This window comes from Hyperolius riggenbachi, chromosome 8, assembly GCF_040937935.1.
Source record: "Hyperolius riggenbachi isolate aHypRig1 chromosome 8, aHypRig1.pri, whole genome shotgun sequence".
Classification (NCBI taxonomy): Eukaryota; Metazoa; Chordata; class Amphibia; order Anura; family Hyperoliidae; genus Hyperolius; species Hyperolius riggenbachi.
The window spans coordinates 217705775-217721686 of NC_090653.1; the positions used below are offsets into that span (position 1 = coordinate 217705775).

Consider the following 15912-nt stretch of genomic DNA (forward strand, 5'->3'; position numbering starts at 1 on the left):
ATGAAAAATGCGACAATGCAAAATCATCTTTTTTTTATTTCCCACACTCTGAACATACATTTATTTACATGTTGATACATTATCTGTCATTTTACTGCATTTTAAAATAGACTTTTTCCTTACTTTCTTTAATATTGATTTTCTCCAAACACTATAACGTCTTTTTAAGGTCTTTTTGAAAAAAAAAATTCCTCTTGTTCCCACTGTTCTCCTTAAAGTGAACCTCCGGACTAAAAATCTACTCAGCAGACCTGAAAAGGCTTGGTGTTTCTTTAACAGTTTCACAGCATCAGAACTTTGTTTTTCTTACCAAAGCAATTGTAGCAGGTAGAAAAAGGGGATGTAGTTTTTTTTTTATTATCTTATTATTACCTGGTCAGCAGCTTTAAATAGAGGCGCTGCTGACACAGGTTTGTTAAGTAAGGGCATTTTGCCCTTAGTTGTAATTGGCGCTGCTGTGTGGTAGGCAGGGCTGATGGCTATGCGGAGGAAAGGAGCGAGTGCACGTGTATATATTGACACGTGCACTCCTCCCGGTTGCTAAGGCAACCAGACGCGCCGGATAAGGCTCTTACGTGAAGAGCCGCTCGCGTTGATTGCGCGAGAGAGGGAGGGAAGGTTGCTAATCAACCAAACATGCGCAGGGGAGCCGTTAGAAAAAGGTTAACGGCTCTCTGAGGGGCAGAGGTGCACAGTTGGAGCGGACAGGGGAAGAGGAAAGACGCAGCAGGCCCAGCTGAGGAGATGCAGGCCAGAAACTGCAGCAGCTGACATTTTGGGGGAAAAAGTAATGCGCTGAGATGATTCTTCAATCCTCCACAGACAGCCATCAGTCAATCAAAGCTGACAAGGAGTGAGGAAGCCAGGAGAGAGATTTCAGGCAGATGAAAAAGAGCTAGTCAGATGTATAGCCAGTGATTTTCGATACAGAGGTGCTGGGAAAGAATCCTTTAAAGCTGACACATATGAAATATGATTAATATTGTGATAAATCAGCGTGTGACAAGAAAGATGTTTGAACATGTTGATTACAGTGAATTGGATATGGTGATGTCCCTAACTGCTGAAGTATAGTGTTGGTGAGGCTGAGAATTGAGACTGACAATCCCTAATTTTTTTTTATTATCATCTTTATTGTATTTTCATACGTTTTCCTGAACAGTTGCGGAAATGGGAAAACAGTTTTTTTTATGAAAGTCCAAAAAACTGCCTATTACCTATGTCCTATGTATGGGACTATGAAATAGTGATTCTGAGAAAAAAGTGAATTTGCTTAATGAAATAAGCCATTGCCCTGTCCGCTATAGGCCTGCCATGTTCCCTTATAGCCAACTAACTGTTGTAAAAATAAATGCAGAGAGCAAATTTTATTTTTCGTCTGTGTTGTGCACAAGACAGTGCGAAGTTCTCTACTTGAGAAATACTTACCTCGGAAAAGAGTCGCTCAGCTGGATTTCTGAAAAAGAAAGGAAAAATAGCTAATATGTTGACTTACCAGCAGTAGTGAATAATTTGGAATAAGTACCTTTTAATAGACTGTCTCCTGGTAGTAGACTGATCCTGCAAAAGAACAGAAGAGATTGAGTACAGGAGCAACAGATTTTGGATCTCATGGCCCATACTCACAGGCAACCAGTGCTGGTCGTAATGGAGAAAGCTACGCTTACGGATCATTACGCGTAATTTTACGCTATTACGCATTACGAAATTACGCTTACGGCATAGACATTCAATTTCAGTACATGTTTATAATTACGCATAGCACTTACGCAATTACGCGTAAGTATACCGTAATTCAGGTTATTACGTTACAGGCTTACGTGTAAAATCCTACTAGCAATTAATGCGTAAGGTCATGCTGCCAAGCGAAAAAGTTGACGCATGGATCAATGTTAGGTAGCCGCCGACTTTAAGGGTTAATAGCAAAGCCCCCTTAAGTGCTAAGAGCCTCAAATTTGGAGAATATATTAAGGAGATCAGAAGAAATAAGAGGAAACATTTTTTTTTCAAAAAGACCTTATAGTTTTTGAGAAAATCGATGTTAAAGTTTCAAAGGAAAAATATATACATTTAAAAACCCGCCGACTTTAACGGTTAATAGCAAAGCCTGCTTAAAATTTAGGAACACCAAATTCACAGGGTATATTAAGGGGATCAGTGGGAATAAGAGGAAAAATATTTTTTTCAAAAAGACCTTATAGTTTTTGAGAAAATCGATTTTTAAGTTTCAAGGGCGAAAATGTCTTTTAAATGCGGAAAATGTCAGTTTTTTTTGCACAGGTAACAATAGTGTTTTATTTTCATAGATTCCCCCAAGTGGGAAGAGTTTTACTTACTTCGTTCTGAGTGTGGGAAATATAAAAAAAAAACGACGTGGGGTCCCCCCTCCCAGACCTCTTTAACCCCTTGTCCCCCATGCAGACTGGGATAGCAAGAATGCGGAGCACCGGCCGCGTGGGGCTCCGCACCCTGACTATACCAGCCCGCATGGTCCATGGATTGGGGGGTCTCGGAAGGGGAGGGGCAGCCAAGCTTTCCCCTCCCCCTCCGAGCCCTTGTCCAATCCAAGGACAAGGGGCTCTTCTCCACCTCCGATGGGCGGTGGAGGTGGAGGCCGTGATTTCCTGGGGAGGGGTTCATGGTGGCATCTGGGAGTCCCCTTTGAAAAGGGGTCCCCCAGATGCCCACCCCCCTCCCAGGAGAAATGAGTATAGAGGTACTTGTAGTACCCCTTACCCATTTCCTTTAAGAGTTAAAAGTAAATAAACACACAAACACATAGAAAAAGTATTTTAATTGAACAAAATACATAACCACGAAAAAAGTCCTTTAATATTCTTAATTAACCATTAATACTTACCTGTCCCTTTAAAAGCCAGTTCCCACGCAATATCCTCGGAAATATACTAATCAGTTACAATGTAACAAAGTTATTACAATGTAACAACTTTGTTACTTTGTAACACCACCGCACCCGACGTCACTCGCCTCTCACCCGCCGGCCGCCGCATACACGCTAGTCCCCGCCGGCTCCCGCCGTCCACTCCACCCACACCTGTCACTCATATACATGCTGGCACCCATGGGTGCCAGCATGTATATAGGTGACATGTGGGAGAGGCGGGGAGGGCAGCGGAGCCGGCGGGGACTTAGCGTCCCTTCACCCGACAGAGCTCTGAGCTATATTAGCTCAGAGCTCTCGAAAGCATCTTTGTATTTGGGCTCCAAGGAGCCCCATTGGTCCTTAGCAGACCAATGGGGTTCCTTCAAATCAGAAGGAACCCCATTGGTCTGCTAAGGACCAATGGGGCTCCTTGGAGCCCAAATACAAAGATGCTTAGAGAGCTCTGAGCTATAGCTCAGAGCTCTGTCGGGTCCTGCAGCACAGAAGCGGCGGCGGCGGCGGTGAGTGACGTCGGGTGCGGCGTAGTTACAATGTAACAAAGTTGTTACATTGTAATAACTTTGTTACATTGTAACTGATTAGTATATTTCCGAGGATATTGCGTGGGAACTGGCTTTTAAAGGGACAGGTAAGTATTAATGGTTAATTAAGAATATTAAAGGACTTTTTTCGTGGTTATGTTTTTTGTTCAATTAAAATACTTTTTCTATGTGTTTGTGTGTTTATTTACTTTTAACTCTTAAAGGAAATGGGTAAGGGGTAATACAAGTACCTCTATACTCATTTCTCCTGGGAGGGGGGTGGGCATCTGGGGGACCCCTTTTTAAAGGGGACTCCCAGATGCCACCATGAACCCCTCCCCAGGAAATCGCGGCCTCCACCTCCACCGCCCATCGGAGGTGGAGAAGAGCCCCTTGTCCTTGGATTGGACAAGGGCTCGGAGGGGGAGGGGAAAGCTTGGCTGCCCCTCCCCTTCCGAGACCCCCCAATCCATGGACCATGCGGGCTGGTATAGTCAGGGTGCGGAGCCCCACGCGGCCGGTGCTCCGCATTCTGGCTATCCCAGTCTGCATGGGGGACAAGGGGTTAAAGAGGTCTGGGAGGGGGGACCCCACGTCGTTTTTTTTTTATATTTCCCACACTCAGAACGAAGTAAGTAAAACTCTTCCCACTTGGGGGAATCTATGAAAATAAAACACTATTGTTACCTGTGCAAAAAAAACTGACATTTTCCGCATTTAAAAGACATTTTCGCCCTTGAAACTTAAAAATCGATTTTCTCAAAAACTATAAGGTCTTTTTGAAAAAAATGTTTTCCTCTTATTCCCACTGATCCCCTTAATATACCCTGTGAATTTGGTGTTCCTAAATTTTAAGCAGGCTTTGCTATTAACCGTTAAAGTCGGCGGGTTTTTAAATGTATATATTTTTCCTTTGAAACTTTAACATCGATTTTCTCAAAAACTATAAGGTCTTTTTGAAAAAAAATTTTTTCCTCTTATTCCTTCTGATCTCCTTAATATATTCTCCAAATTTGAGGCTCTTAGCACTTAAGGGGGCTTTGCTATTAACCCTTAAAGTCGGCGGCTTTTTTATATTATACGGGAGCGTAATATTACGCGATTACGGCAGACTGTGTAATTTCAATGGGAGTTTACTGTCTTACGCGTAATTTGTTACGCGTAAAACGTAACTCTACGGTCTACGCGTAATTAATTACGCGTAATACCGTAACCTTACACGTAACGCTTACGGTGCATTTGTAGTGAATTACGATGCGTAATTACGCTAATGCGTAATTTCGGCCCAGCACTGCGGGCAACCAAAACTGCATGTCGCTAGCACACGGGAGCGTGTGCGCGACAGTTCGGCGACAGCTCGTCGCCACGTCCCTCCGCATACACACTGCGGAAGAGGGACTAGTGGCGCGACAGAAGCTGTCGCCGACGTTCCTCCTCCCCGCCAGAAACTCAGTGCGCCGGCTATGGGGTTGCTGTCGCTAGTCCGCATACACACGCGGACTAGCGACAGTTGCGGCGAAGATTGACCGGTTCAATCGCCTGGCGACATCAGCGACGAGCGACGGTTCGGGGTGCGCGCCCGTGCAACGCCTCATACTCACGGGCGACCTGCGGCGACAATTGTAGCCCGTGAGTATGGGCCATAAGAAGAAAATTTTGTTTTTTTTTATATTGTTGGAACGGGCATATTAGATAATTTTTTGCCTCTAAAACCAGTGACGGAGTCATTCGTTCTATTTTTGTTGGTTCCAGTTTTTTTTTATCTTTAACTAATTCAAGTAACAATATGACTTACTAAACACTCAGTAATTCACTAACCAATCTATTTATTTTTTTTATATTAACTTATTAACTCATTAATTTATTCATTTATTTTTCTTACCTTCATAAAGACCTGGCTGAAATATAGAACAAGTAAGATAGCCAGACTTGCTTATCCATCTGGGAATATAAAATGGGAGTACTCCATCTACTGTTGAAGGTATTAAAGATTTTTGCTGATCAGCAAAATTAGAGGTTAATTTCTATATAACTGCATTGTGATGAAGTATTGAATTAAGATTACCTTTTCCAAAGCTGGTACGCAGGGTTTTATGAAATCCAAACAAGGTCCAAGTTTATTCTATAAAACGTAAGATAAAGTGGGTGGTCACGCTTAGTAGATAATTTCTGGGTTGGAAGGTTAGGGATTGAAAATAACCAATTTTCTTTCTAGCTCCAAGAAGTACATCCAGTAAGAAGAAAAGAAGATAATAAGAAGACTGTTATAGTTAGAAATGTTCATTGTCTGATTTTCATTGGTTACATGGAGTAGAAATTGTATTTTTATTTTATTTTTTATAACATTTTTTGAATTTACAACCTGCATTGGTGTCTTTGGAATTCTCCTTCAGTTGGCGGTTAAAACTTTTTTTCCCTGATGCTGTGCAGAGTATGATGGGGTTTCCTATGTTGTTATTCACGTTGCCTAGCAACTGGGAGAGGTGATCAGGACACAGGACAGTTGGAACTGTGTCTCATGCTCCCTGTCACCTACTTTCAAACAAAAAGATGGCTGCCATCATGAAATCAAACATTTGCCTGTTCTTTTAAAGAGAGTCTGAAGCGAGAATAAATCTCGCTTCAGACCTCATAGATAGCAGGGGCACGTGTGCCCCTGCTAAACCGCCGCTATCCCGCGGCTTAACGGGGGTCCCTGATCCCCCAAATCCCCTCCGTAATGCGGGGAGCGCTTCCTGGTTGGGGCAGGGCTAACCGCCACAGCCCTGCCCCACGCGCGTCTGTCAGCGCGTATCTCCGCCTCTCCCCCGCCCCTCTCAGTCTTCCTTCACTGAGAGGGGCGGGGGAGAGGCGGAGATCCGCCGCTGATAGACGCGACTGGAGGCAGGGCTGCAGCCGTTAGCCCTGCCTCCAGGAGCGACCAAGTCTGCGACCAAGTGTCGCAGTGGGGGGTTTGGGGGTCAAGGGACCCCTTTTTAGCGGCGCTATTGCGCCGGTTTAGCAGGGGCACACGTGCCCCTGCTAACTGTGAGCTCTGAAGCGAGATTTATTCTCGCTTCAGAGTCTCTTTAAAACAGTGTGGATAAGAGATTATATTATCTATCTATTTTAATTAACATAACTAATGTAACTTAATAACAGTATGTTTGTTTAGGCTGGAGTTCCTCTTTAACATACTCTGCACAATTGGTGTTTTTAGCACGTACGGGGGCTCGCGAACATTACCTGTAAAGTCGGGTTTGCGCACCAAAATTTTGATGTTCGCTTCATCTCTAGTGAAGTCTAGGGTGCCAGAACATCTGTGCTTATAGGCTCCTGTGATGTAAATCCACACCTACCCCCATATGTAAATCTTGAACTGCAGACCAAGTCAGAAACTGAAAATAAGCAGCACCCCACAAAGTAAAGTGACCCCCCTCTCTGCCAATCAGCATAGGTAGTGAGGGGGCACACAAAGCTCTTTTTTTGTGCTCCCAGAGTCCCAGGTGCTCAGATGGCATCTCTGATTTATGTGTCCTCAGAGAACCAAAGTGTAGTACGATGGAGATATGGGGATGGATTCACAATAATGTTAAATGCAGTGTATTCATTCTACTGTGCCATTCATTATACAGTAGGCATTATAACATGATCTTTTTCTTTTTAGTTTGTCCTTTTCTATATTCATTTTATCAGTTGTTCTAATTATTATTATCTCTGTCTTTTCCCCCTAGATCTTCTGTATCACTATGCCTGGGGATGCAAGTCTCCATCGCTCCAATGTAGTTGATTCTCTGTCCCTGGATGGAGATGCTGATCTCCTCAGGGCTGCTGAACCTATTGAGAGGAAGTACTTCGAGGTAAGTTTTTTAAACATGTGTCACTATTTATTGTCATTGTATACAAGGGCGGATTTATCATAAGGCACTGTAGGGACTTGCCTACAGGCGCCTGATGATGGAAAGGCGGCTCACTACCCTCCCTGAGTGCCTCCCACCCTCCTTCCCTATTTAGAGTGCCGAACAGAGTGTAAATGAGAGGTTACTCACCCGGGTCTAGGCATTTTACTGACCATATCTACCTTCAGTTGGGGGCACCTCTAGCTACTTAATACTGAGGACACCTCTGGCTACCTAAGGCTAAGGGGCACCTGTAGCTACCTATGACGGGTAAGGGAGAAGTGACAGTTGGGCCAGCCAGCAGCACCCTTGCGGTGCGGTTCAGTGGGGCTTTGTAGGCTCATGGAAGGCGATGTCTAGGGTGCCTGGACATCTGTCCCTATACACTCCTGTGAGGTACATCCAGGCCTGATTGTATATGAGGCTTTATTTTCTCCGATTACTTAGTGCTGGCATCACATGAAATGCAAATGTGACCTCTTAGAAGATCTGGGAGAACGGCAGCAAGTTTTAAAGAGACTCTGAAGCGAGTCTAAATGTACTTTTTTAACTTGTAATCATGTTAAACACTATAAGCCCTGCTATACCGCTGCATCCCCGCGGCAAAACGAGGGGTTTACTCCCCCCAAATCCCCTCTGCAAAATTCACAACTTTCTTGGTCTTGGACTTTGCTGCACATGGAGACAGAGCTTAGGGCTGCAGCTCTGCCTCCATGCGCGTCAATCTGCCCGTGGATCTCCGCCTCTCCCAGCCCCTCTCAGTGAAGGAAGATTGAGAGGGGTGGGGAGAGGAGGCGATCAGCGGGGATTGACGCGCTAAGAGGCAGAGCTAAAGCCCTAAGCTCTGCCTCAAGCAGGAAGCGACTGAGCAGAGGGGATTTGGGGGATATAAACCCGCCGTTTTGGCGCGGCGATGCGGCGGTTTAGCAGGGCTTATAGTGTTTTACATGATTACAATTTAAAAAAGTGAACTTAGAATTGCTTCAGAGTCTCTTTAAGTCACATTAAAGTTTTTATTTATGGCTTGATAATAATTTCAGTGTAGTGTTTGTAAATATTTTTTTTTTTACTTTTTCAGGTCACCAAAAATGGCGCATTGCGAAGGTTTTGGAAGAAGACCCCGTTGTACAGACCTTCCTCCTTTGTTACTTTTGCTCTTGTCCCCACCAACGACAAGAATTTTGATCCTTTAAGTCTTGTGAGGATGGAATACAGAAAATTTGATAGGAAATTCTTCCTTAAAAAGTAAGTGACTGAATCTGTGTTAATTAGGGAGAGGGTAGGAGGCGCCCAAGGTATCAGTTTTCGCACTATAAATAGGTAAGAGGTCTTACCTTGTTAAGGTCTAGCTTCAAATAAGCGATTTTTTTCTCTTACAAATATCAGATTTTATTATGCACATCAGACAACGTGTTTCGCGGACACAATCCGCTTCATCAGGTCAAATTCAAGTGCCTTTAAAAAAGAATTTAAGACAGGAGCTCAGACACAAGGACATAATACAAAATATCAAAGTATCAAAACATCAAAATATCAAAACATCTAGCTATCAAAATCTCATATCTCAACAGACTGATATATAAAACATAAGCATGTGTCTGTGTAACCCATAGGAGAAATCAATATCTATAGTAAATACCACCTGTGGTAGGCTCCAATAGGCGCCCATATGCGCGGTGTGACAATTAACACGCAGGGGGCCACAAATGCAGATGCCCCGCATGAAATCGTGGTTGCTTGGATTGCAACCCACACTTGTGAGTATCTAGACCAGGGGTCTCAAACTCAATTTACCTGGGGGGCCGGAGGAGGCAAAGTCAGGATGAGGCTGGGCCGCATAAGGAATTTCACAATCGCGGTGCATTGCCGCCTCTGCCCGCCCCTCTCACTCTGCCTTCACAGAGAGGGGTGGGGAGAGGCGGTGATCCGTGCGGCGATTGACGTCAGGAGGGGCAGAGCTGAAGCTGAAAGCTCTGTCCCTTCCAGGAAATGCCGGCGGATTGCCCTCCGGGCGATTTGGGGGCTCTGCAGCCCTCGTTTAGCGGCGGGGATACGGCGGATTACTTGGGAGCACTGAAGCGAACTATAAGGAAGCTTTTGCCGGCGAGGGCCACAAAATATTGTATCGAGGGCCACAAATGGCCCGCGGGCCGCGAGTTTGAGACCCCTGATCTAGACACTTGTTTATACATTTATCTGGCACTAACCAGACGATACTACACGAGATTGGGCTCCCGGTGTTCCTGTGTCTTTTTTCTCCCGCTCTCAAAGATGAAACTGTGTTAATGGTTGGGCAGGAGGGCGAGGTGGGCTGTTAGTGGTAGTTCTATATCTGAACTGTTAGGAGAGCATAAGAACTAACAAGGTTATCAGTACATAATGGTTGGATAGTGTAATGGTTAAGGGCACAGCCTCTGATATAGGAGACCAGGGGTTGACTCATGGTTCTTCCTAATCAATAAGCCAGTATCCTATTCAGTAAGGAGTCCTTGGGCAAGTCTCCCTAACACTGTTACTGAGTGCTCCCATAGTGGCTCCTGCACAAGTGCTTTGAGTCTAACAAGGGAGAAATGTTATATATATATATATTTTTACATTTTTAGGGTAGCCATTGCAGTTCTAGCACCTTAAACCCTTTAAGCAATTTTCCATCATATTTAGCTTTGTCTCTGTGATGTCCCATTCCTCAGATATTCTCACTTCCTGCCTTGTCAATTCTCTGTCAGTTCAGCAGTATCCAGCAATCAGCCCTGCCCTGCAGTGACGTAGATAGAGTTCATGGGGCCCCATAGGAAAACTTTCATGGGGTTCTCAGATGTAGGCACTCTTGAACAATGCCACCTGCCCCTACCCTATGGATATGAGTTAGTAAGGCAATTTACAGTCTCATGCAATCAACACTGCACATGATTCAGGGGCCCTGAGACAAAGTCAGAGGGTGGAGGAATACGAGAAAGTTAATAGTGAATGCATCAAGTACCACCTGGGCCCCCTCTGCTCCAGGGCCCCATAGCAGCTTCTGTGGCTGCTATGGTTATTGCTATGCCCTTGCTGCCCTGCCATCTTCCTCCTGTCACCTTCTAATATAAGCAGTGTATAGAGGCAGAGATTACCTGATTAGAGTCAGGAAAATATTGTCAGATTAAATAAATGAAATCTAGCCAGTATTTTTGCTGCTCTGGCCAGCAAGGCTAGATAAGAATGTGCATTTGTAAAGCAGTTCCAGTGTATAGAAAAGGAAAGTAAGGAAAAGTTTAGATCACATTTGATTTAATGGATGAGCATGTTTCAGGCTTTGGAGAGGTGACAGTTTGTTTGGCAATAGGTCTTTGGTTTAGTTATTTGCCCAGTCAATGCTGGCAGGAATGGGCCAAGGCAGAGGCAAGAGAGGCTCTAGCCTCAGGGCGCAGTGTAGGAGGGGGGCGCACAACTCACTCAGCTATCATTCCCTTATGTGTTTGAAGCACAGAGAAATAAGAAAAGGGAATACATGACAGTGACTGCAAGCCAGATAACTAAAGATTAAGATGTTGGGGGCCCTGGGATGCCTCTTAGTCTAATAGCAATCAGTGTGTAACAGCTGGGTGGGAGAGATTAAGGGGCGCACTTTAGTGTCTCAGCTTTGGGTGCTGGAGGACCTTGTCCCAGCTCTGAATGCTGGCATTGTTTTGGTTGACCAATAATGGGTTCTGTTGGTGCCATATATTAAAATGTACAGCTTTAAACAAGTTGTCATTGTATATTTTATTCATGTTTTTTTACTTCTTACAGATTAGTGCCTCTGCCAGTAGCCACAATCTCGGTCCAGCGGAAAGATCGCACCGTCTCCTTGCAACTGGACAATGGCGAGAGCCATATGTTCTGGCTGTACAAAGCCAACTACCATAAGGATGCAGTGATGGATTACTGGGAGACCCTGAGCAGCACATTTCATCAAGCTGTAAGTTACCTTTATTTTGTGTAATAGAAAGCAATTGGGGAATATATGCTACGGGGAATAAAGTGCTACATGCAATACATATGAAGCAGTCCAAAGCAGCTAATGCAGCCCAAGAGCAGATCCTATTCCCAAACAGTAGCTCAGGCTTGTACATTCATCCAACAAAAGGATGGCCTTCAGCCCAACCCCCTCTATATCAAGACTCACCAGATGGAGCAGCTTATATCGGGCCCGTTTTCGCTTCTGGGGTATTGGCCATCCCACAGCCCGTCTGGCAAATCCCGCTGGCTGTTATCTGCTTCTGGTGTTCCTGTCTGCCAGGCAATGACTCAGAGCTTCAATAAAAGCAAGAATCGCTCTCATAGCATACAAATATTTTTTGTTAAAAAACGCAATAAAAACAAGTGAAGACAAGTCTGTCTAAGAGTCTCCATGCACTTAGTGCAAATGGCTAGTATATGCCTGATACTCCAGCATAATACACAATGAAGGCTGGGTGATTTAAAGGCTAAATGCTTGGCAGCCTAAAACTTGCTACAACGCTGCCGCTCATACACTGTAATATACAGCGACATGTACGCGTGTGTATGTGCATGGAAAGCCGCATAACTTGCGGTAGCGCTACCACGTCCGGTGACGTCACGCGCTTGATACGTCACTCCGTAGCTCTTCCCAACATATTTCGTTGCCTAGCAACTCATCATCAACTCATCAACTTATTTTGTGTAGTCTCCGGTGGGTGGGTTTCCTAACTGGGGGTTACTTTCAATTTCAAGTTTTTAGAATGCAGTTCATGGCTACCAATACTCTGTTATAGGCTTACTAGGACATAAGCAATGGCCTGTAAAATGTACTTATCACAATTTTTATCTCAACAGGGAGAAGATCTAGCAGAAGACGAAATTAATACATTGTTCCTGGAACAGGAGAAGCCTTGTCCTACTGTGAACATTTCCCTTAATGATTGCCATATTAAGGGAGATTTTGACACTGGAGCTCCATTTTCTCTCATTAGCAGTTGTTCACAAGCAGATCTGAGAACTGACCTTCCTGATTGGTTTGGAATTACCACAGGAAGTGATGGGAATACTATACCCATCACAGGTTATTTCATTGCTGATGTAAGCATTAGAGAACGTGTTCATAAGAACAAGATTTTTATAGTCTCAGACAAGCTGGCTACACCCTTGATTTTGGGAGTGAACATAATAATGGACTTCTATAAGGATGTAGACCTGGACAAGGAGGAAAAGGATGTGACCCTGATCTGCACATCTCATGAAGCTGTAAGTATTTTTTGCCTTTATATGTATAATCTATAGTTCAGTCTGAACAAGGCTTCCCTGGTTATATATCGCAAAGCAGGTGGTTTTGGCGTATGCACTCAGCATTAAGTGCCGAAACTAGGCGCCGCCATAGCAGTAATATTATACTGTGTGGGGTGTGTAAGGGTAATTCAGGGTTCCGAGTTGCTATGACTCACATGGGGAATAGTATTCATTGCCGCCAAGGATTTAAACGGCAGCAGGGTGAGCCATCATTAAGCTCACCCTTTGCCCACCTCACCGGTGCCTCACCAGTGCCTTGTGGAGGATCCTTCTCTGCGATCAATTGACCTTCTTATACAGTTGATCATTCGGGAGATTGTACCATTAATGAGCAACTTTAGACATGTTCCTTTATAGCTGCCCTATTCAGTATAGCAGCCTGCTTTAAAGGACTTACGAGGCGAACACACAAAAAAAAGTTAATTACCTCATGGCCATTGCAGTGCTCCTAGCAGACTATCAGCTCCTGGACTGTCACTGTGTGGCCCTCTGTCAGCATTATCCAAGCTGTAGTTCAGGCCTCGACCCTGCCCAGGGTCGCCCTATCAATTTGCGATCAAAAACGCTGCTTTAAAAAAATTTCCTGCATCTGCGCAGTTCTTAGCCGCTAGTGCAGCTGCGCAGGTTCTCTGGCCTGTCCCCGTCCCGTCCTCGCTCCCTTCACTCTGCTCTGTACGTCATGTGGGCGTGTCCGCACGGCTGCCCACATGACTGATTGAGGGACAAGTCAGCCGCGCCCCCTCAGCCGAGAGAAACAGTGCTGAGCGTGGGGAGACGTGACTTGTCCCTCAATCAGTCATGTGGGCGGCCGTGCGGACACTCCCACATGACGTACAGAGCAGAGTGAAGGGAGCGAGGACGGGCCGGGGACAGGCCAGAGAACCTGCGCAGCCGCACTAGCGGCTAAGAACTGCGCAGATGCAGGATTTTTTTAAAGCAGCGTTTTTGATCGCAAATTGATAGGGTGACCCTGGGCAGGGTCGGGGCCTGAACTACAGCTTGGATAATGCTGACAGAGGGCCACACAGTGACAGGCCAGGCGCTGATAGTCTACTAGGAGCACTGCAATGGCGATGAGGTAATTAACTTTTTTTTGTGTTTTTGCCTCGTAAGTCTTTTAAGGCAGAAGAGGTGCAGGCTCAGTTACAGCCCCCATGTATTCACGGCATCAGGGAGACATTTTCTCTCCCTCTGAAGCGCCTGATAGCTTACCTGTCTTGTTTGGAAATTACTTTTTGTTTCAAGTTTTAAGGATGCAGTCAATGGTTGCCAATGTTCTGTTATAGGTTTTCTAGTACATAAGCCATGATAAAATGTACTTATGACAATTTTTTATCTCAATAGGGAGAAACTCTGACAGAGAATGAAATTGAAACCATCTTCATGCAACAGGATAAGGCTGGACCTACTGTCAACATTTCCATCAACGATGTCAGTATAGAAGGAGTTTTTGACACTGGATCTGCATTCTCTTTGCTTAGCCGCAAATGTTTCCTTTGCCACTGGTCACAAAAACACTTGAAGTCTCTTCCTAGTGACTATAGTGAATTGATCACGGCAACCTGCGAGCCTGATCCAATGGACGGTTGTTTCATAGCCGATGTTGAAGTTGGAGGGCATGTTTATAAGAACAGGATGTTTATGATCACAAGCCAGCAGGATGTACCCTTGATTGTGGGTATGAACATTATAAGCGAATGCTATAAGGAACTGGACCTTGACAAGATGATGATGTGCTGCTCATGAATATTGGATGATAATAAACATAAATCCAGGAACAACCTGGCCTCTTAAACGTTGAGTCTGAATAATTGTTCTTTAGCTTTCACTAACTTTGTCTTCATTTACTGTTCCTTATTACCGTATTTCTGTTGCCATTAGTGGTTCACTCAGCTGTTTTTATTTATTTTTTTGAAAGTGAATGTCACTCTACGCAGGCGAGGTGACCAGTGGGTTTACATAATACTGTCTACAACAATCACTCACATTATAGGCCCAATACATGGGGCAGTAGTGGTCGGATACCAGATGATGCCAGTAGTGTTTGGTAAAGGACTATTGGGTTATGTAGTCGGTGTACTACTATAACCACCAGCAGACTGGTCTCCAATGGCTAACGTGTGCACTGGACACAGAGAACTGCAATATAACAATATCAAGAGAGAGAAAAAAACATTTATGAGGGTATTGTGCAAGGTACTTTACCACCACTAGCAGCAGTGTGCACACCTGTGTCAAACAGCTAACGTCAGTGCACTCTGGACAGTCAGAGCTGCAATAGATGACAGTAGTAGTACTGGTCTCTCGGGTGGTTTTTTTTTAACTGAATGTCACTGCACTCAGATCAGGTGACAAATAGGTTTATGCTATGTGCTAAAATCACCACAAAATATAGGCCCCTACCAGTGAAGCCTTATACGGGGCAGTAGGGATGGTCAGAAATGCTGATTTCCGATTCCCTCGAAAATCGGATTAACGCATTGCAATACCGATTCCAATCCAATACCGATACCACTTCTGATTCTGATCGGAATCCGATTCCGATCTTATTTCTGCAGTATACAGATTGAACTTAATATCTACTGTATTTGGTATGCTGCAGTGCAAACTTCTGATCGGAATCGGGAAATGATTGGAAATGCGATCAGCCATGCAGTAATTGACGGTACAGTTTTTCTTTAGAATCATTCCGAGTTTCTAAGTGCACTACCTGATTCACAGATTGACTTATTTATTCCGAATGCATTGATTGGCCTAAAATTAACGACTATCGGTATCTCAAATTTTCGACGGAATTCTGATTACTGTACTATGATTTCCGACTGGAAATACAGATTTCTGATCAGAAATGTGGAAATTTCAACTCCATAGAATCCAAACGAGCTTCCCTACAGGACAGTAGTGGATACTAGATGACGGTATTGGTTCTGGTCTCTCAGATGTTTTTTTTTAACTGAATGTCACTTCACTCAGGTCAAGTGACAGATAGCTTTATGCTATGTGCTACAATCGCAAAATATAGGCCCCTGCCAATGAAGCCCAATGCAGGGCAGGTTTAATTACGGTAGCGTATATTAATTTCAAACTATAATGGCCAAAAACTGAGAAATAAAATGGAAAATAAAATGTTAAATGGAAATAAAATGTTAAAATGGATTTAGAAAAAAATAATTCGCAAATAATTAGCAAAATGTACTACCCAAAGAAAGCCTAATCAGTGGCAGAAAAAAAAAGATACAGATCAATTAATTGTGATAAGTAGCAATAAAGTTATTGGCGAATTAATGGGAGGTGACCGTTGCTCGGATGCATGAGGTTTTCGACACTGTGGTACTGAACC

General features: G+C 44.2%; 1 protein-coding gene across 1 annotated transcript; it reads left to right on the forward strand.

Moving 5' to 3' along the window:
* Positions 1–695: 695 nt before the first annotated feature.
* LOC137528456 (uncharacterized) lies at positions 696–14367 on the forward strand. Its single transcript, XM_068249749.1, has 6 exons — positions 696–932; positions 7140–7265; positions 8383–8549; positions 11076–11244; positions 12123–12530; positions 13917–14367. Exons 2-6 carry the CDS (start codon positions 7155–7157, stop codon positions 14316–14318), a joined length of 1257 nt encoding a protein of 418 aa, XP_068105850.1. The 5' UTR covers positions 696–932; positions 7140–7154; the 3' UTR covers positions 14319–14367.
* The last annotated feature ends 1545 nt before the right edge of the window (positions 14368–15912 follow it).